The sequence below is a fragment of the Lycorma delicatula genome, chromosome 6 (genome assembly GCF_047948215.1).
Source record: "Lycorma delicatula isolate Av1 chromosome 6, ASM4794821v1, whole genome shotgun sequence".
In the NCBI taxonomy this organism is placed as follows: Eukaryota; Metazoa; Arthropoda; class Insecta; order Hemiptera; family Fulgoridae; genus Lycorma; species Lycorma delicatula.
This window is the reverse complement of record NC_134460.1, coordinates 57861057-57884516: the sequence shown is the minus strand read 5'-3', so window position 1 is coordinate 57884516 and position 23460 is coordinate 57861057. Positions and strand designations below refer to the sequence as shown.

At 29.7% G+C, this 23460-nt stretch overlaps 1 protein-coding gene across 1 annotated transcript in view; it reads right to left on the bottom strand.

The window, feature by feature from the left end:
• Positions 1-23460, bottom strand: part of LOC142326865 (uncharacterized) — a 434477-nt gene that overhangs the window by 77218 nt on the left and 333799 nt on the right. Inside the window, exon 4 of the mRNA XM_075369599.1 lies at positions 22146-22281. Within this exon, the coding sequence (XP_075225714.1) occupies positions 22146-22281 (136 nt within the window). The remainder of the gene's footprint in view (positions 1-22145; positions 22282-23460) is intronic.

Sequence of the window (23460 nt, the reverse complement as noted above, 5' to 3'; positions counted from 1 at the left end):
GAAAAATAATTACGAGTTAATTTCTTAACTCGAATTAAAGACAATTTTCTTTTCTTTTGATCTCTCTACTTGTTATAATAATAAAGATAATTCGGGAATATATGTTACATTTATTTATATATATCACATATCACCATTTAATCGTTTCTCTAATATTTTTAATTTTTTTTACGTTAAAATCATAGTTACCTAATTGCGGCTATGAAAAGTAAATGTGAAAGATAGAATGGTAAAAAAGGGGTACTTAGGATGATTATTGTAACTACCGCAAGCAAATTACTGATCTACATCCCACTACATGACTTTAATATCCTAAATTTAACCGAAAATGAATCATATAAAATTTTCGAAAAAATCCTCATATGTTGTAAGTGTATTTCCCTATTCTTCTTAATACGTTTTACTCTTTTTTTGTTAAAATTGTAAAAATCTAGCAATTAATTTCCATGTAAGACAGAAAAAAAAATAGAAAAACAACCGTATAAGACAAAAACTCTGAAATCAATTTATAATAATTAGCATAAAAATATAGTGAAACCTCTTAAATATGAATTCGTTTATTACAATAAATATTTTCAAATATTAATAGTGGATGATGCAAAAAAATAAAGTTATACTAAGAAGTCTTTTGCGTTTTAGAAAATTCAAGGTTTTGAATTTCTATAACTATCCTTGATATAAATTTTGATAATATCAAAATACTTTTATTTCTTTAGAAAAGACGATTTAAATTCCAGTCTTCTTTGTTAGAACATCTTTTTTTAAAGGAAGATAAAGATTCATGGAATAATAAATTTAAAGGTAAAAATATAATATTTTATAGAAAAAATACGATTCATATACAATAAATTTTATAACTAATGATTTGAACTCGAGATGTAAAAAAGATTTATTCAAAAATATGTACTTCTTAAACTAAAATTACAAAATTTAAACGATAAAAAAAATGTTCAAAAATCGATGTTATAATAACAGTATACTTAATAATAATGATACGGTAACACTAACAATAAAAGAAGCAAATTCTAAAAGTTAAGCGGATCAGAAAAATTTGTATACTTAATCAAGAATTTAGGAAAAAAGTTAAATGAATACTGAAAAATGAACAATGATAAAATATCCAATGAACAATGAGAAAACATCCCTTTGTATCTTTGTGGGTTTTCATTAATAATAAGAATCACTATGAAATACTGAATGAATAAAATAGACTGACGTTTTTATATATAGTACGTGTTTATTTGATGTGAAAAAGTGAAGAATGGATTTTAAGTTAAATTTTTCTGGTCATCACATATTCTCTTTTACTTAAAATGTGAAATCAAAATTAAATTTACTGAAAAAGTTTTTTTTTTATAGAATATGTCTAATGATTTATCATATAATAGGTTATTTAAGGCATTAGAATTTCTATGATTAGTAATATTATTATATTTTAGCCATTAACATTAGTGTACTTTTTTTATTACTTATATTCTTAAAAGTAATATTATAATTATTTAATTCACATATTTTTAATTACTTATATTCTTGGGGCCCTTTTGGCTCCCAAGCATCAGACAACTTTGACATTACTTGTTATTCTTATTGATTATCAAAATCATGCCCTTTGATTTCCCAAACGTAAGAAAAAATAGTATAAGAAATCATAACATTTTATTTACATTAATAGAAATTTTGTTTGGTTTATAAAAGAAATATTATTTAGTTATATAAAATTAATTTTTTTTTACAACAGTTATAAATAATTATTTTTTATACCTAAAACGCAGGCATTTTCTTTTGTTACAGCAGGGTAGTTTATTACGTATAGTCGTAAATTAAAAAAAAGTTACAAATTTTTTTCTTAATCCCCTCTATTAATGCATATAAAATTTTAATTAAATTAAAAATTAAAAAGTATCAAATTAAATTAATTTCACTACTTGAAGGAAGGACGTCCTTAACCGCAGTCTTTCAACCTCAGGCTGCTTCGCTATCTCCAAGAACTAGATCTGCCTGCCCCCAAGATCCTTGAGAAGGAAAAGGATGCGGCGCCCCTTGTTTACGCGCATCTCCAGAAATCGTATACTTAACATCCGGGAGTAGTAAACGGGACCCACGTTTCCAGTCTCCTAGAGATCAATTTAACAAAGTGGCTAAGGAGTATATTGGGTACACTGTCATCTAGACAGACGGCTCTGTCTCGGCCGACGGATGTGGCTATTCTATTATACTCCCTGACACCGAGATATTATATAAGGTTAGTTCCTGTGTTCTTTTGCGAGTCTTATGCATCTTACTCCGCATTGAAAATTATCGAGACCCGTAGTGACGACAGCTTCCTAGTAATTACCGACTCTAGGAGTGTACTTGAGAAGCTTGAGATGCACACTCATTGTCCAGATTATTCATGATATACTTTCAAGAAGGTCTGAGGTCTTTCATGAGGTCTGTCCGAGTAAAATTGCCAGCTCAGAAAATTAAGTAATTGCTTATGGAATCAATTCTGGCTGCTGAGTCCTCCCACGGCATTCCATACCATCCGGGAGAGTGTACTAGAGAAATCTCTTTCCACAAGAAACAGAAGAGACCAAATCATCTTAACTCAGCTAAGGATTGGACACACCAGGCTTACCCACGGTTATCTATTTGGCTCTCTTCAGAAGATCTGTGATGCGTGCAAGGTCAAATGGTCCGTGCACCTCCTGACCAATCTTGATTGATTGCCCAATCTTTGGAACCGTCTGACAAAACTTAGACCTGGGTTCAGATTTGAAATCACTACTAAACCGGAAAGAAGGTATAAAACTTATGTTGCGGTTCCTCTCCTACAGTAAAATAAAGAATGCAATTAATTGATTTTTGGCTGATTCATGTAATTTAGTTTGTGTTTGCTATTTCTTGTGTTTGTTTATTCTTTATTGTTCCTGTTACTTTATTGTTTATTTTTGTTATTTATTATCATGTAGTGTTATTTTAGTCACTGACTGTAATTTTTGAAGCGACTCTAAATAAAAGCATTAAAAAAAAAAAATTAATTTATTGAAAATATAGAAAATATTAATTTTTTCTGTATTGAACTGAGAGAAATAAATATAGCTGTGCAACTGACTAAAATTAAAAAAAAAAATACATTTATATAAAAAATGGAGTAATAATTATAAAATATATTTATAAAAAAAAACAGCACACATATTTCCCATGTTTCCAAACAGTCATCATCCAAGTATTAACTGTGCTCAACGTTGCTTAACTTCAGTGATTAGACGAAAATCGGTATATTCAACTAGGCATAGCGGTTGACGGGAGCAAAGATCCGAAGGCCATAAGGCTCCCAAACGGATTCACTTCGGCCTAACATACCTACATTGAAGCATTAATAAATGGGATACATTACGTTTAATCAAGCAAAGCAAGAGTTTATACGTGTTTATTTGTTCGTTTGTGACCTTGTTTCGTTTGAACGGGTTTCCCAATTTTAATAAATTTTTATTTCATAAGGTTTTTTGCTATTTGGTGGAATGGCATATTTCATAAAATTTTACTTCAAAGTGGCACTTATTGGGAAGGACGGGTACCTCACTCACAGGTAATACCTGTAACACCTGTTTGACTCCTGACTCCTGATACCTGTTCACTCACTTGTAATACCTCACTCACAGAATTATAATATTTTAGAATTAATAGCGGAGGCTATTTTTTTATATATATATACTCCACACTAATATTTAAATTTTTTTTATACATCTATTTTACGCAGTTTATTTAATTTTTTTACACTACAAACAAATGAGATGTAGTTGAATAACCACTTCAGTTTTCATTGATCGTTAATGTTCGATATTTTTTCAAACAATACTAACAACGGTATTAGTACAGTAACGAATACTTTTATCCTCAGCTGAATATTTCACAGTTAATTATATCGACAATTTCATTTGTGCTTTACTTAAACTTAAATTTCATTTTAGTGCTCAGTTTGTTAAATTTAAGACAAAATGAGAGAGGTCTACTGTTCTTTTTTAGGTTATTAAGGGAGGACGTGCTCCCACACTACTAAGGGTGATCCACCCTCCCTATTAAGAGTCGCCTCCTTATAACAGTCTCTTATTTTTTAATAACAGTAATTTAATAAACTAACATTTTAAATGGTTTTTAGAAATAATTATATACTATAAAAAAGAATTACTATTTCATTCTGCTTGAAATTAAAAATTATAAAGGCTGACACCAAATTACAGTAATAATAGATAACTATCAAACACTTAATACTGAATTCTAAAAGTTTAAACTACAAAAATAAATAATTCAAGCAATATTACATTTTTTATTTAATCTTTATTTATTTCTAATATTCATTTCATTTGAAATAAAGTGAAAACCAAAGAGATTCGTAATTAATTGTAATTATTTTATATAAATAAAATAAACATTAAAACAAAATAAAACTGATTTCATAGCAGCACTAAAATTATAAATTAATTCTAATCTATTTTTCTTTAAATTTCCTCTTTAAACTTTTTCTTTTCAACAGCTTTCCACAAAACATTTAGGGCCGTGCGGTCTTCAAAAGTCTAAATTATTGATTTTGTTTATTATTTTTGTTCGTATTAGAATTTGAATTTATTAGTTTTCAAAATAGTTTATTTAAATTTATTAGTGCTATTATATTTAAAGTAAGAAAAGAAATGGAGAGGTATTATGGAAGAATTATTTTAAATATCAATTAAATTAATCTTATATATTCGCATATATTCATATAACACATAAAGTGAAACGAATTTTCAAATCGTTTTTTTACATACTTGAAAGATGAGTCTAACCAATCTTTGCTGAATTTTCCCTTTTAAATTATTTGTATTTAAAAATGATTTCAAGTTGTACATCTTTAATAAATAACAGTCAAATATTAAACCAAAAAAAGAAACAAAATAATATTCAAATAATGTTGACTGTAATTTTTCATTAATTTAATCTGGATGTCCGGATTATCAACTGAACTTTTTTTTACAAAAAAGACCCACAGAATATAATACAGAAATATGTTGAAAATGAAGAATTTGGTAAAGTGTAAGATTGGACCAGTATTTAAAAAGAAAAAATATATATTAATCGAATTCAGATTAGCATGTATTTTAAACTGGTTTTAATAATTTTATTGTAAAACTTCTTTCTATACAAAATTTTATTCAGTGTTTATGTTTTGAATTTTTCCTGACAATTAGAGTCATATTTTCTCTTTTTTTTCTTGTTGATATCGTCACATAAGATTGACGTATGTGACATGGAAATGGAATTTTTTAGCATATGAAAGATGTCATATTTGACCGGGATTCGAACCCGAGAACTCCGGGTGAAAGGCCATGACACTACTACTCCGCCACGGAAATCGGCTCCAATAATAGTAATTGTGAAATATAAGATAATTTTATAACTTTATCTAGATGTTTTGTTACTTTTCTATAAAACTAAAAAAATTACAAAAAGTCACTTTTCTTAACAAAAAATGTCATATTTTTCTTACACTATCATTTCCAATACGCACGACCCAACATACATTCATAGAAACATAGAAATGTCACATGATTCCACCCAAAAGATGCCTATTTTTTGATTTCACTTCAGCAGTCTAGCAGAATGTATAGGAAATTAATTTTTCACTTGAAAGAATTTCTATTCCGTTTTTTTTTTATCTATAATACAGATATTTTCCAATAAAGAATGTAATTCTTTTTTATTAAGTTTCTTTTTTAATGGATGCTTTTATCAAGTAATATTTTTTATAAGACCTGTCAGTTGTCATAAAGTTGACATGGTATAATTTTACTTTTTTTAGGTTAGATAAAAGAATTTAAAAGTTGTATTGTCAAGTATAGAGTTTGTCTTTAATTTATTTTTTCTAATGTTCGATCTTTTTTAATCAATAGTAAAAACAACTTAAATTGTTTGTTTTAGTTTTCTATAAATAATTTTTTTATTTTTTACTTTTATATTAATTACTGATACAAGAAACATTTTATATTTTCCATTTCTCATTTCTTTTCTAAGTAAAATTTAAATAAAATTTTAAGTGTATTAATTTTTCAACAAAAATAATCAAAGATTAATAGTTGCACAGACGAAAATTATTTGATAATTAATCAGTCTGTAATAATATTTTTATCAGATTAGTTTATAAGAAATAATTTGTTAAAATTTACTACCTTACGTACTTTTATCTTTTCTCCTAATATTTTGGAGCAGGTGGGAACATCAAGAATTCCATGTATACTTTTTAAAGATTGTAAAAAGTTTTGGATTTCGAAAAAAAAATATATCCTGTGTTGTTTAAGATGATTTATAAATCCATTTTGAAGCTTGTTTGGACTTACGGGCTTGAATTGTGGAGTACAGACTGCAAGTCCAGTATTGACATATTGAACGCTTCCAAACAAAAACACAGCGAAAAATGCTCAACATAACCTGGTACATAAGTAATAGCCTTATATATAATGACCTTAAGTTGCAAACCGTTCAGCATGAAATCTCTCTGGTCAGCCTACAGTATCAAAATCGTTTGGATCGGCACCCGAATTATTTGGCGGTCAATATATTTGATAACACAATCAGTGATTTTACAAGATTGCTGAGGAACAATATTCTTGGTTTGCCTTATCGCTTCAATTAGGTGACTTTATGGTCAGGCCGTATGGAATGCTCATCTATTCCATTATTAAGTCACAAGCCGCTGGGTCTGTGGTAACTTAATATTAATTCAAATACATCTTATTTACTTATTGTTCTACAACTTATGTACAATATAATGTACAACTTATGTTGTATTTATTTATTGTTGTTTTTTTTTTTTTTTTTTTTTTTATTGAGTCACCTATGTATCTTAATAAATTTTACAATTATATAGATTATATAACATAAAAAAAAATTTGACGATAGCGTAATATAAATTACATTTAGAAAATTACTTATTTTTATATTAAAGAATTTTTAACTGTGTAAAACAATAAATAAGTACGAAAAAAATAACTTAAACTTTAACCAAAATATTTATCTTACTCATTTAAATTAAATTTATTCACTTAAACTTAAATAAGGATTTTTGGCTAATCATCACTTTCTTCCTGAGTCAATTTTTTAAAAGTTAAAAACATGAAAATTATATAATTACGTGAAATGATCAAATCTAAACATGGAGGAAGAAATCTAAACATAAGGATGCAAGGCGGGTCCATCTGCTTCACATTAATGCCATGGTATCTTTGAGAGACATCTCCAACCGGGAGGGGTGGGAGGCTTCGGTCTTCTACCTTCAATGATCGGGCGGGGATTCCTTTGGGATGCCATTGGGGGGAATGTAAGAACGTAGTCCCAATAAGCCTCGCCTCTAGTGGGGGGACCTCTTTGGGGGTGTCCCACTAGAGGCGAGGCGTCAAGATCGGAGTCCCGGTGGAGAGTTTTCTTTTGGGAACTCCTCATTTGAGGCGGCATGCAAAAAGAAAGAGTCTCGGGTGCCTGGGTGGGGTATTGCATCCTTCCGAAGTAACGGCGAAGGAACCCCCCGGGTCTGGGTTTATGCTTAATTGTGTGTCCAGCTCCAGAGTGGGAAACTTCAGATGTATAAAAGAAAAATTGTTAAAAGATGCTTAGTAAACGTCCCAGTAAAAATCTTCTAACTTTATTGTCGTTCAGTTGTGACTCGGTCCACCCAAAGAGCAGAGGCTTATTTTTAATATATTTATAATTACGACCGAAAAATTCAATCTTAAGGAGAACTTACATACTATGTAATGATGTAGCTTTTTTTCATATTTTCCCACTGTTGATATTAAGTTAACTTTCCCATAGACTTGAATTTCCAGGTTAATATCCCCAAAACAGTTTCCGTTCTTCTATTGTGTCAGCAGAATTTCCTTTAAAATGTTCATAAGTTTTCGTAACAGCTAGACAAAATGTTTTAAATATTGGGGAAAATCTTATTTCTTAAATATGAAATGTTGTCCTTTTTTTAAATTTAGCGCAATTAAGGACTTAACTGGATATTTTGTGGACAAATTTGGAAATTTGTGAATAAAGACTCTTTCTGATCCTTCTTTATTATATCACACATGAAGGATACTGCTGTAGAAGATTTCAATACAGATATTCATGAAGTTTTTTTTTAACCTCCGGGACGACAGTTAGATATTGATTCAGAGGACGAGATGAGTGATATGTAGCGTGTGAAAATGCCATGCCTGACCGGAATTCGAACCGGGATCTTCGGATGAAAGGCCGAGAAGCTACCACTCGGGCCACGGTGGCCGACATATTCATGAAGTTAACGAGAAGATAACCCCACCAACACACGACGAACTATTCTCTACAATTAATTATTGTTGCGTTCACCGAACTTATCCAAAATCATAGAAAAAAATTAATCGTCAAGTACTTTCAGAATTGGACTCCACTATTTAAGATCCCTTTGTGTTAAGTGTGAGATATCTTCAACATTAATTTGTTGTACCCTTTAAAAGAAAATACTTCGTTTTAACCCTTTTTTTTTTAATTTAATTTTTTTCTGGTCAATTCAGCACTTCTGGACTTTCATAGCATAAGTGCGTCCATTTGCGCATTTTTTCCCGTTACATAACTGTTTTCATGAGTTGATTGAACAAATACGAATCGGCAGTTAGCTGTGAAAATTTATACATTGACCCCCTCTGAGAATGAAAGTTGTAAGAAATAATTGGATAATAAATAAAACCCCAAGAATCTCATCAGTATATCCTCGGGTCTGCATATAAAAAATAAAGTAAATGGTTGTTGCTTGTGGCAAAATGTTACTTCCTGGAACTATTCCGGAAATTTCTACATAAAGAAAATTGAAATACGGTTAGTTCAGATCTGCTTGATAGTAAAGGCTACCAAATATTGTCTAATTATCTAATTTTTAGTTGGTTTTTGTTTTCTAATGTATTATTTTACTTCTTTATTTTTGTAATTTTTTTCTAGTTACTGTCTTTCTAATAACTTAGTGTCGGGTAATATCAGTAAATTGTTCTTATAACAATTTCTAGTAGATGCAGATATTTACGTATGCACGTATCTTATATACGTTGATATTGTACACTGAAACGGATGTTTTATATTTGATAAAATAAGAGAACGCTTTATAGACAGTTTTTTATGGTAAACAGTGTCAGTAAATCTTGTTTTAATACTGAAAATTCAATAAGAGATTGGGGATACTAACAAAAAATTATTATAATATTTTAAGACATACGTGAAGATGAAATAGATTGTGAGCTCATGGAAGATAAAATTTTAAAGAAAAATTATTGCTACTTATATAAACAGTTTTAATTTTTACAAGTAAATGTAAGTAATTACAGAGTTGATCCTGAAATTTGATTCATTTGTACAAAGCTTGTTTCTTTAGTAATTTTAATTTTATCACCTCTTCTTTTCATGTGTAACATTCTGGGTTTGTATTCCGGTAACGATTGATATTCTCATACAAATGGAATTCATTTATACAATAAAAATAAAAGATATCGTTAATTAGGCCCCAGACCTTTGTGCTAATGTGAATAATTAGCAACCATAAAAAAACTACTTTAAAAAAAAAATTTATATTTTTACTTCTTATAAATTATAATGATTTATTAAATCGTATTTAATATTAATGACTTAAGATCTTTTTAAGATATTGAAAATTGTAAAGCTCTTCAACAATTTCTGTCTGATTTTTAGAGAAATTTATTTAATTAAATGAGTAAAGAGGATAGTAATTAAATTTTTTCTTGAGGTAAACTTCAATATTATTTTTGTATTTATATTTTTCTTTTCAGCTTAGCAACAGACATTAAGTAAATTATATGATCAGATGTTGAGTTTATTAATTAATTTTTTTTAGGTTTAGAATACATAATAATATTTAATTACCTGTAAAAGGAGATTTTGAAACGAAGGCATATCTTTTATTCATTTAATCGTACATGTAAATATAATATATATTTCAATTTAATTGAAACATAAAACAGTCAAATAGAGGACTTGCGTCTTTTTGTCTGTCTTTTGAGCAGAAGTGAGTGTGGACATTAGTTCACGTAAAGGTTTTTTTATTTGTTCATTCCCTTGTATTAAATAAATTTTCTCCGAAGATTGGATTTGAGAAATTAATTGATTGTTATTAAAATAATTGTATACATATTCTTCCCATTAGTTTAATTTTTATCTTTTTTTAAATGGAAATTCATATATCAAGAACTGATTCAGACAGTTTAATGATATTCAGTATACATTCTTAAAGCAACCATTCTCTATTAAAATATAAGTATGTAAATTTTCTGTTTCAAAGTTAAATCTATTTGACATGTATATTTTATTATTATTTATTTATATTTTTTAAAGATGTTTGTAAAGATTAATTCTTAAATTACCAGGTATGACATTAGGTGACCTAAGGTGAAATTACAACATTAGGTGAAATTTGATGTATTTTATTTCGAAAAAAAATTATACCTCACTAATCCAATTACGATCAAGTAATTAAGTAATTACGATCGAGTACGTTATGTTTTGTAGCGCAACGACACTCCGATTCAAAATATTGGCCAAAATAGAGAATTTTAAAGAATTTTCGTTTTATTTAGTAAAGGAAAGAAAATTTATAAAAAAAAACTGTAAAACTTAATTTTGAAACGAAATCACATCTCAATTTCAGGACTAAATGTAAAAAAATATTCCACTAGTAAATTACGAGTAAATAAGTGAAAACATCATTATTGGAAATTGTGTATAAGACAGATGAATCATTTGAGAGAATAAATCACAATAAAACGGCAAGGATATACAAGCATTCAAGTGCTACATCAATAGATTCTTCAATCGTACTCAAAACGCTTTATTATGATATACGAAGCAGCCATCGAATCCAAAGACGCAACTTTTAACAGATCTTAAACCATTTCATAAAAGTATAGAAATATAAAATATATTTCTTTCAAAAAATTCCATTTTATTTAGTTTTAATGTAAATACATTTGATTATATGAAGATAAAGTGTTACTGTTACTGTTGTTAATAGTAATATTACAATAGTATTCCTTCATTAATAATTTTTTAATATTGTTGTACATTAAAACAATGATATTTTTAACAGATCGTGATTCATAGTTTTGCAGTATATTTGTGTATTTTTGTTACCACTTTGAAATTAATATACGGAATTCACAATTTTGTAGTGAAAAGTTAATTAAGAATTAAAAGATTCAAAAACTTGAGTAAAAGGCTACGGAAAACGTAAATATTAGAAAAAAATAATTTTTAGTTTTATTAAAGCTATAAAAAAAAAACGATGTGTGACTTAACAAGTTTTTAATTTAAATCAAACATAGTACTTATGTTAAGACTCTTTACTAGAGTATAATGATTTTAAATATATCTGTAAAATACCGAATACATAACATAAAACTGTTTTATTTCCGAATATCACTAAAATTAAAAAAAAGGATGTTTTCTGGTGAGAAAAACACAAACGTGGAAATATTATATATATATATATATATATATATATATATATATATATATATATATATATATATATATATATATATATATATGTTGCCGTGAAAGACCGAAATTAGAGAATTTTAATATTCTCCGGTGACTGTAAAATACGACGCTGAAAGGCTGAAATATTTGCTTATATTGTTATACATTCGGACCTTCGCCGGCATATGGAGACAAACAGACATGTGTTTCGTGGGGGTCTACGCGATAACTAGAAATTCAAAAAAACACCTATCAATATCAATTAAAATTAAGGAAGTTTAAATTTTAGCCAAACATAACGTACGATCGCTTCGCTCGCTAACCTAGTCTAATTAACGTTAAATATACATATTGTATGTTACTCTCCAACAATGGAGGTGATTAATCAAATTCACCATGCACGGATTGTGAAAGTTGAATAAAAATATTTTTCTAAAAAGACTAGCAGACCCGGCAGCGCTTCGCTGTTGGTTGGTTTGAGTTTTTTTTATAGATTACATGAACACAGTTGAAAGTTTGATAAAAAATTAAAATACTGAACATAACAAACTATAACCTTTCACTTTTCCCTTTTTCCACTTTTCCCTCGCGTAAATCGGTCCAGTAGTTTATAAGTCCTAACGGACATACATACGAACATTACCTTTTATATATATATATATATACCTAGCGGGTCCATTTTTTAGAAAAATATTTATTTTCACTAACTAATATATATTCTGAATATGAACCAAATCGGATCATAAATAAAATTTTTCTAACTATATTCCTGCGCCACATAGCGGGTCTATTTTTTTAGAGCATATCTTTCCATGTAAGTAACACATATTCTGAATATGAATTAAATCGAACCATAAATACAATTTTTCTAAATATCCCAACCCCACCGCCACCTAGCTAGTAAAAATTAATTCAGAAACCTTTGCGGGCGTGCGCGCAGCAACTCACCAAAGTTTCATTGCAATCGGATAAATGGTAGAAGAACACATATGGGACAAATTAACATACAAACTTTTATTTATATATATATATATATATAAAATTGAATATAGGATAAACCATCTAACCACTTATTTGTATCGTTATCGTTCATCCATGCAGTTAACATATTCTGATATCCTGATTGGTCCTTTGTATTTATAAAATGCTGATTTTATAAATTGGGCGAATTTGATTAATCGCCTCCAATGTTAAAGAATAACATATATAATTAGTATGTTTAACGTTAATTAGACGAGGTTAGCGAGCGAAGCGAGCATAGGTTATGTTTGGCTTAAATTTAACTTTCCTTTTTTTACAAAGGTTTCTCGTAATCTATTTACAATAGAGATTGGTATTGGGTATTATTTTTTTTAATTTCTAGTTATCGCTTTGATCCCTACCAGAGCTTATCTTTGTTTTTTTATATACTCGTATATCATTGGATGTCCAAATAAGCAAATATTTCGGTCTTTCACCGACGTATTTGGTATGTTTCGACATTCATCAGAGAATATCGGCATTTGTCAGGTACCGGTCTTTCACGGTAACATAAATATATATATATATATATATATATATATATGTGTGTGTGTGTGTGTGTATGTGTGTGTGTGTGTGTGTGTATCTCAAAATTTTATTGAATAGAAGAAAACGAAACAATTTAATTTTTTAAATTTAAACGATAGGGTCGTAAAACATACTCTGTTCTTTTTAAATAGATTAATTAAGAATTTTACGCAAGAAAGAGAATATAAAAATGGCTTGAAATTGAAAAGTGAACGATCGCTAACATCTTAAACAGCGTGGTTAAGGTGTCTGTATTATACAGGGCTCAAGAATGGATCATTCAAAACTGGCAATATTTTACTCGAAATTTTTAAATGAATATAAATAAGTATTGATTAAATAAGTATTGATTAAATAAGTATTGTTAATAGCAAGTTATGAGTACGCAAGGGCAGTCTGACAGATTAATTTTATTCGTTGTAAATAGATCCATTTTACTCGTTTCATTGTTTTTGTTCAAACTTGAAAACAAAAAGAAGATTTGGTTCATTGTGTTATCAAAGACAATGAAAAAGTAGAAAATTTCAATCAACCGACCTACACATTTAAAAAAAACGGTTTATTGTTTAGAATTAATACAAATAAATAAAATTAAACAAATCCTCTTATTGTTAAACTTAAACTTAAGATGGAAAAAAACTGCTTTACAATTTTCATGATTTTAGCATTATATAATCGAAAATCTGATGAATTTAAATTTATCGAATTATGAAGAGGTTTTAATAACGAAACATTTTACTTGTCGTAGGAAATATTTATTAGTAATCAATGCGATTCTTTATTCAAATTCGTCATAAACTATGTTTAATAAGTATGATACGTAATATGTATTTTGAATGGTTAAAACATTAACCGTATTTTAACCGTCTGGGATGCAGTGAATTCTGATTCGTCAGAAACATTCGCATAGTTTCTATTATTTAAAACAATTTCGTATTTTGACTGGAAAAAATCTGATGTTTACTGGTTGGTTAGATACATACATAATTAGTGAATGGTTAAAATATGATTTACGCAATTTTTCAGAAAGATTCAATGTTGTGACTTATCAGAAGTCACAATTTTAAGACAGGATAAAAATGTATGTATTCTACCTAGTCAAATTCTGTCCAATATGACTTTCGCCATATTTTTGTCATTTTATCACCTTTTTTTTATTTTTAACTTTTTAAGAAATAGGTGAGGATTAACAGAAATATTAAAAATGCAAAAGTAATGTGGATAGTGAATGAGAAAAGAATCTATCGGGTTAGGAAAGCTAAATAATTAAGACGAATCATTAAAAGAGAAAGGTTGACTGAAATAGTGCTAGAAAGATCAGTAGAAGGTGCAAAGAAAGAGAAAGAAAAGATTAACGGTTAAGATCATGGTCAGTAGACGGAAAAATCTAACTTATGGCACCAAAATACCTTCTTTTTGGTTTTAAACCTACGGGACCACCGTTAGGTATTGCTTCAGAGGATGAGATGAATGACATCTTTTGTAGTGTGTGAAAATGCAGTGCCTAACCGGGATTCGAACCCGAATCCGGGACCTCCGGATGAAAGGCCGAGAAGCACCACTCGCGCACGGAGGCCGGCGCACCAAAATACCTTTTTTTGTTTCTCTGTATTTCCCCCTTCCCTGAAAACGGACTCGTATTTAAGCATAAACTCAGATCCAGGGAGTGCCAGTGTCCCAAACTGCCTCGGCAACGCCTCTAACCGCGGCTAAGTAAGCCGCGCCCAGGGCACCACCCAGATAGCCGGGACTCAGTCTTTTGATGCCTTGCCTCTAATGAGGAGACTTCCAAAGAGATCCCGCCACCGGGTCTCGATCTTGATGCCCCCCCCCCCCTCTAATGAGTAATCCCAGAAGGGATCCCCACCAGGACTACGGTCTTACTTTTCTCCCACATGTCCCTGCAATGGAGTCTCCGCCCGATCATTGATGGTGAGTCGTCAGAGCCTCCTACCTCTCCCGGATAGGGCTCTCCATCAGAGAAACACATCTCCGCCAACAATGCTGCAAACTCTTCAGGACCTGAATACTTCTCAGCATCAATGTAAAACCAAAAGCCTCATACATGAGCAAGACATGCTTCCAGTCCATGGCCGTTCTTCCCACAGCCCACACACTTCCTCGGATTATTAAACCGAGCTCGAGGATGCCCCGCCTTTCCGTAGTTGAAAGATAAACCCGTCCCATCATCTCCCTGGCATTTGGAGGACATATGAACCGTCTCCCAACATCAGAAACATCGGTTCTCTGGACTCGTATTCGGACCCGGCAATGAATAAAATCAATCTTGACCCTACTATCCATCAGTTTCCTTGTCACATTGTAGGTGGTGACAATAGTGGCATTCAACGTCTCTCCAAAAGCTGGGCTAATCGAAGACACTCTAAAATCACCAAACTCATCCAATACCTTCCGTACCCCATCCACGATCTCCTTCTCCTTAGTGTCACACGAGATATCATGGAGATGCACCACAGATCGGTAGCTACCCCGTGACTTCAAGTCCACCCGAAGCTCCTTAGATTTATTGTTTAATACCGACTTCAAATCTGCTGCCTTACCATTCCCCTTCACTCTAACCAAAAGTTCATCTCTAGGGCCCTTCTTTAACGATGGGATTCCCCGACTTTATCCGTAGAAATTGTCTCCTTTGACGAGCGCAAAAGGTTTGCGTATGAGTGACCAGCCGCTTTTACAACTACCGTACAGTTCTCCGATACCGCCGGAGTTTTCCGTACAGCCAGAACCGCCAGACCATGCTTCTCCACGACAGGGTTGGACTCAGCAACCCTGACCTGAGAAGCGGCTTGCTCGAACATATACAATACCATCTTCTCAATGTACGAGCTCATTCTACCCAAAATACCTGTTGGAACAAACACTCACTGTAACTTTCATAGTTTTTAACTTTTCTATTTATTTAATAAAATTCAATTAATTATTTCAAATAACTTGGAACATTTTTTTAATTTTCTCTTTAACATCTAGTTTTTTAAACGGTGATATGCTACCAGCATAGGAACCTGAATTCATTAACTAGTTAAATACGTTTGACATCCAATATTAATATACGTTTTACAAGGACTATCTATGATCCATATAGGAAAATAGATAACGTTTCACTATGAAAGATATTAAAATGATTTCTTTAATGATCATGTCTAATTCGAACAGTGTACGTTGTAAATTGTCTTCAATATTAGATATAATAATAACCAGATCATCAGCAAACATGAGAGGAAGATTAGTAGGAAGATTAATGAACATACTGATATCATCAGATAATAGCTTGTTCACTGTAATTGGTCCGACTAATAAATTTGATGTGTTACCATCTAACACGCTCGTTTCGATTACTCTACTGAAACGAAATTAATTTTTCATGAGTGAAGTTCAGAATTAAAGCGATGTAGTTTGTATCATATCTTGATCACTAACTTAGAAATGTATTTAAAAATATTATGTTAACTATCATTTTTATTTTTTGGTGGATAAAATTAACCATGAAAAATTTAAGCATGCTTATTACGGTCATGGTTGTAAACTTAATCGTTTCAGAATTGGTTTTTATTGAAATTTACTACCATCAAATCGTAATTAAATTTTTGTCCGGAGAACGGTAATGAATATATGAATGAATTTTTTTTTTTAATGGACCTCAGAAATGATTGGCAGTAAGTTGATTAATAGGATTCAAAGGGTAGATTCTGACAGAAGTATATACAGCATAGAGTTAATTTATACCTTGGTGTACTGTTAATTTTTTTTATTTAATCAGATACATTAGAATAAAATGCTCAATAGTATTTCGTAAGCTTTAGCACTCATCAAAATGCAAATAATTTTATAAAAATAAATATTTTATATTAATATAATTATTTATAGGAGAATGTTGCTTTACATTTACATTTATATATTTATTGTAGAAGAATTTTACATACGAATGAACGAGTTTATGAAATTTAAAATAATCAGATTTTTTTAACAACTGAATACGTAGTAACTGTTTGAATATTATGGTCAAGAAACAACATTTCATATCAGTTACAACACAGTTTTAACTTAAACTTTTCGAAAACATGTAAGAAAATAGACTTAAAAAAAGAAAAGTCGTACATACAAACAAAAGAAAAATACACTAAAAAATTTCAATTAAACTAAATATATATATTTTTATCTTTGTTTAATCTTAACTCTCTCTCTTTTTTTAACTGTCTCTTTTTTAATTTTTTATCTTAATTTTAATAATTCACATCATAGTTAAAGTAAAAGCTTTTTATTCTTCAAACACTTTCTTTAACCTATTTAACCTACTTTAACCTACTTAATTTTGTTTGATTATTGAAAAATATATCATAAAAAGCTGAAAAAACTGTAATAAAGTGGGTTTTTTAAACTATGTTTTAAATTCCGAATGAAACACATAAAACAATACGTTCTCATGACAAATATTCTTAATATCCTAGATATGAAATTTTAAAAATAATGGTTTTTCCATTGTTGTTGAAATCCCTATTTTAGTGTGAAATATTTTTTTAAAGTTGGTAACGTGGTTAAAAATATTTTCTGGCTATATTTAACCCCGGTATAAGTTAAAAGAAAACAACGCCACCCTATTTTCCAAGTTTCATATAAATATAATAATATCTAGCACTCCGCTTATAGAGGTCTTTTTTTTTTTGTCTTCAGTCATTTGACTGGTTTGATGCAGCTCTCCAAGATTCCCTATCTAGTGCTAGTCGTTTCATTTCAGTATACCCTCTACATCCTACATCCCTAACAATTTGTTTTACATATTCCAAACGTGGCCTGCCTACACAATTTTTCCCTTCTACCTGTCCTTCCAAAATTAAAGCGACTATTCCAGGATGCCTTAGTATAGAGGTCATCGTGCCAAAATTCAGTATTTTCTTAATTATTCATTCTACAGATATTAGCAAACTGAAGCCGAAATGAACGTGTCCATAAATACAAAAAAGCAGCCAAACTTTTTTTTCCAAACTTTTGAGACATACAGTACCTCTTTTTATATATAATATGAAAAAATGAATTATTGTCAAATTAAGTTCTGAAGAAGGAAAAGTTTCTTTAATAATTATCCAATATTATGCATCGTTTAGGATATATTTTTCGACATTTCTGATAACAAATTTACCGGCTGATCATTTATTTCGAAAGTTATTATAAATCCCCCATTCTGGTGCGAAATATTCATTCGAATTGGTTGTTTTTTACTGTTACATACATTTTTACCTCCAGCTTATAAAAAGAAAAAAAGTTTTAACACAAGAAGAAAGTTACTCTTTTGACCATTAAACAGCAAATTAAGAAACAAATTTACAAAATTTCTTTCTGAATAAAACATAGGCAATAAGGAAGAAGAGTGAAGGAAGATTAGAGGCACTTGAAATGTGGATAAGGAGAAAAACGGAAGGTGTAAGATGGAAAGATAAGTGCTGCGAAGAATTGAGAAAATAAATTTTCAAAATCCAAGAAGAAAGATAAGTTGGATGGGACGCTGATTGAAAAGAGAATGTTTGGTAAAAACTACAATTGAGGGATTGGTGGATGGAGAGAAGAATAGCCAAAGAAGCTATTGGAATAAGGATTAAGTCAAGAATAAACCTAAGAAACTGGTACAGATTCATGGAGCACAGAGGATTATAAAGTGAGGACCTACTAGAAATGATATATGAAAACCTACAGGAAGGGAGAATGCAGTTAATTAATTAAAATTAATTAAAAATCATTAAGCAAACAACATCCAAACTTTAAGAGGATAATTGCAAGAAAGTAATAATAAAGCAAGGTTAAAAGGATTTTTTCTTAGTTTTTTTTTTCATTTTAAATTAACTGTTTTAATAAATGAACTGTGTAAATTGATGATAGATTGGAAAAAAATTACGTTCCAAAAACCATTCTCAAAAACTTTACAATACTTTAAACGCTACCACCGTACTGTTGATGCTTGTTAAACAAATAAATGGCTATCTAGATGTAGATAAATTTTTTTAAACGTAATTTTATTTAGTAATTTAAAAAAAAAAAAGTTTAATTTTGTGACAAATGTAATTGATTAACATGATTAGGAAAGGAAATTGAGGTATCTTAAATCCTTTTACTGTTTTTTTAAATGGTTTTGAAACTTATCGGAAAAGATATAAGGAAATTTATGTAAATTTTATAAAAATATAATAAGAATAAACTCTGTGACTATGATAAAAGTGGTACAATAAACTGTTCCAACAATTTTTTCCTGTTATCATAAATATGTTACTTTGTATATTTATTACAACAGAAAAAAGTGAAAGAAATATTAGACTGAAACGTAATAAATAATGTGTACGTATTATATGACCAAAAAGTATTGATTTAAACAAAACTTATGTTGACAGTAAATTCTTATATGTGGTACTTTTTGGAATTTCTAAAATCATAAATTACCTCTTGTCCAGACCAAGGATAGTATCAGCTTATAAAAGTAAGATCAATAGGAGAAAATGTGAAAAAGATGGGGACCAATGTCACATTTCTTACTTTAAGAGAAAGAAGTAGCGTTCGTTTGCTGAAGGATTGTTAGTCTAATACGATCTGACAGTTGACAAATTTATTTTATCATGAAGTTTAGATAGTATCTTTTTAATATAATTACCTTGTTAAATGATCAGTAATTTACAACTTTTATTCATGTATATCTGTAAAACATATATTTGTTCTATTTACTTACTACGTAATATCTCGAAAATCATTCGTTATCGATGTAGAATACATCGATATAATCGCGCTTTTTGTGTAATGGAGCGTATGTATCAATGGAAAGTAAGTAATTTTTCTTCCCTGCTTGTTGCAATATATAAGAGAAAAAGGTATTAATATCAGTCAAAACGGTATTCACCTAGATTTTTGTATTTCTCAATGGTTTGAGACCCTTAAGTCCAAAAGAAATTGGTATCATTACTGCTGATCTTTTCCAGTATTAGCATAAATTTTTAAATGTAAATCTTTCTAATTTGATAAAGTTAAAATTTATTATCACATATATTTTATTTATCGATTTATTTTTATATTTTATGATCGTGGAAATAATAATATAATCGTGCAAAATCATTTTTTAAACCCTTAATAAATTATAATAATTAGCATATATTCTACATTAAATACTATTCTTTTTTCTGATATGATTCCTAAACATATAATAAATATCGAAGGTGATATTTTGAATAAGAATATTAATTTTTAGAAAATTAAAAAAAAATTTTCTCTGGTTATTTTTTAAAAATTACCATTAATAATGATTTTACAATTTTAAAACAGCTGGTAAAGTTAAAAAAATTCTTTTATTTCAAGTATTTTAAATGAAACAGTAAAATAAAAAAAAACTATATTATTTGAAATGTGGATTTTATTGATCCTATATTCTCCGAAAAAACACAAATATTTCATAAATAAAGCCCCATTTTGAGAAATTTTAAAACTTCAACCAGATTTGTTGAAAAAAAAATTATAAAATTCTTGCGCAGTTCTGGTCAAGAAGACAGACTTCGTTTCCGACTTCCTCTCTATTTCGCAATCAGGAACACACGGATTTCCAGAGTACAACGCACTTCATAAGTTGGATTAATCAGTAAACCGTACATACAAGTATCAATTTTAAACTCGATCATCACTGTGACTCAATGCGGTAAGAGTATATGAAAAATACACTTCTACCACAATCAACGTAACCTCAATTTTTTTTCGACATTAAATTGAACGGAACTGAAGAACAATTCAATAAATTTTCACATGCACAATATCAGATACACTAATATATATAAAATTTAAATAAATTCTACGCATAAACCCTATTATATATATAAAAGGAAACAAATTTTAAGTGAATGATATTTTTGAACTACTCATATCTAAAAACGTAAAGATAATTCATTTTCATCCCAAAATATCCCCATGCCACCGAAAGTAATACCTTACTCTTCTTCGAAAAGTTGGTAAAGATATTATTATATAACTGTACATTTTATGTCAATGCCTCTAGTGAGAACACTCTTGCAGAGTAGTCGCGGTCTTTTTTGTGAAGGGATGAGAGAGTTCCAGTGCCTCATCACTGCCACCTGTCCGTGCAAGCACAGACAAACGGCAGCTCCGCAAGCAGCTGTTCCTTAACCTGGCAATGATGAGGCACTGGGACTCACTTATCCCTTCGCGAAAAAGACCGAGACCGGTGTGAATGCCCTGCACAGGATGCTCTCACTAGAAGCATTGGCATCAAGACCGAGTCCCGGCTTCTGGAGTGGGGTCCAGGAATGACATAGTCGGGCTTGGATACCCCGCCCTAGAGGTTAGAGGCAGGCAATGAGAAAGTCTAACCGGCGGGCTGACCTGTCGGACTAGACTTATGGCCAGCGGACGGGGAGGCCCGTTTGAGTAGACAACCCTCTGGGCTGTGCTTTGCTTTGTTGTGGATCCGGCCTGCGGGGTAGAGGTGAAGGATATTTTTTGAGTATACTTCTTAGAAATATTTATCTGTTCTATAATTTTATTGTTGATCCATATATTTTCCTACCTGATAAGCTATTAAGAGTAAAAATATAAATATTCTTAAATTTCTTATAAAAATATTCTTATATAGTTTAAGCTTAATCATCCTTATTTCAGTATCATAAACTTATCATCAGAAAGATAAGTTTATTATTTTATAAGTTAAAGGCTTATAACTAATTTAAATTATTTGTTCGAGTGTTGTACAGCAAAATTTACGGTAAAAGCTATAATATGATGATCTTAGTGTTATGTCAGTTATTCTTCGTGGATTATTCTTCACGAACGAAAAATTTTTTTTACAAAATTAGTCATGTACACACTTGTAAATTACAATTTACTGCTTAAATTAAGAACTTCAATTAATTAAATTAAAAAATAGCATCGTAAGATTATAAAAAAATTAATTAATTTGTGATTTATTTTCCTTTAATCTTAAATAATTGATAGCGGTTTATTCTATCTGTGGAATAAAAAGTATTTAGAAAACATAAAAAAAATTTTTAAAGAATAAATAAGAAAATTATTACTTTATTTAAACTTACCATAAACTTCCATTTTTGCCTCGCTGCTAACTGAAGTAAAAGATGGTGCTTCAGCTGAAACTTCACAACGGTACAGTCCCGATGCTTTCAAACTTACATCTCTTAAAAATACTTGTTGGTTATCTGATTGTTTTAACTGTAACATAAATGTAAAAATAAAATTAATTTGTTGTTATTTATTTACAATGATTTACTTTAACAATATTGTAACAAGGAACAATAATAAACGTTTTCCACTTTTTGAATATTCAAGCAATGGAGAGAAGATTAAAAAAAAGTTATTTATATCAACATTTCTCATTCAACAACGCTTTATTTTTATTATTCTAAAATGTTTACAAACTTACTTTGTTACTTCTTATATAGTTTTATTATAAAAGCTTAAAAACATCACTTGATCTGAAAAGGCTTATTAAATAAATTTTATTAAAAATACAGGTGAGTTCAATGGTTAACTAAAAAGTCTACTTACAGTATACTGTAAAAATTGCGAACAAGTAAAGCAAATTCAGTAAAACAGCCTTATGTCAGAAAAATCGTGGATAAAAATTGCTAATCAAACTCCGTACAGATGCAAGTTTAAAAAGAATTTTAATTATCACAATTTTAACATTACTATTGTCTAGGAAATTGGCTTCTGCGCTCGGCAGCGCGTTTAAGATAAAACTATCCATATCGAAAAAAAAATGAACATTATAAATTGATTTCGGTAGGTAACAGTCGCAATTTAGTATACAAAGTAAAAGGATTGAAATTAGTGCAAAGGAACATTTGTCCCATTATAATTACAAACCGGTTGTCAATAAAAAGTTTAGTAGAACTTTCTAGAACGAACAATCTTTTAATTATTGCTGTTATTTCAATTACTAATTTCTAACAAAGTTATTATCTCTATTTCTCTACTTACGCTGCATTAATTAACTTAATCTAATTTATTTAGCTCGTGGTTTGACTGTTTTAAGGCATATATATTTTTTCAATTATTAAAAAGTTATTTTTTCCGCCATATTGGGGTCTTATAATTGATTTACTAAGTTGATATTTACATATTTTATACATTTTATTAAATCTTAAATAAGTGAGTTTGAAGCACCTTGATAGGTTAAACCGTTATTACTTAATGGTTATTAAACTTTTTATTTTGGCGGCCATTTTGAGGTGAACCCCACGGCCGAACGCGACCATTCGTGTATTTTGTAGTCCTCTAACGATGATTAATCTGAATTCGAAATAAAGAAATCCGAGACAAAAACATACAGGAACGGAACGCAAGAATGGCGGGAGTTTCAATATTTCTCACTACAGATCGCAGAGC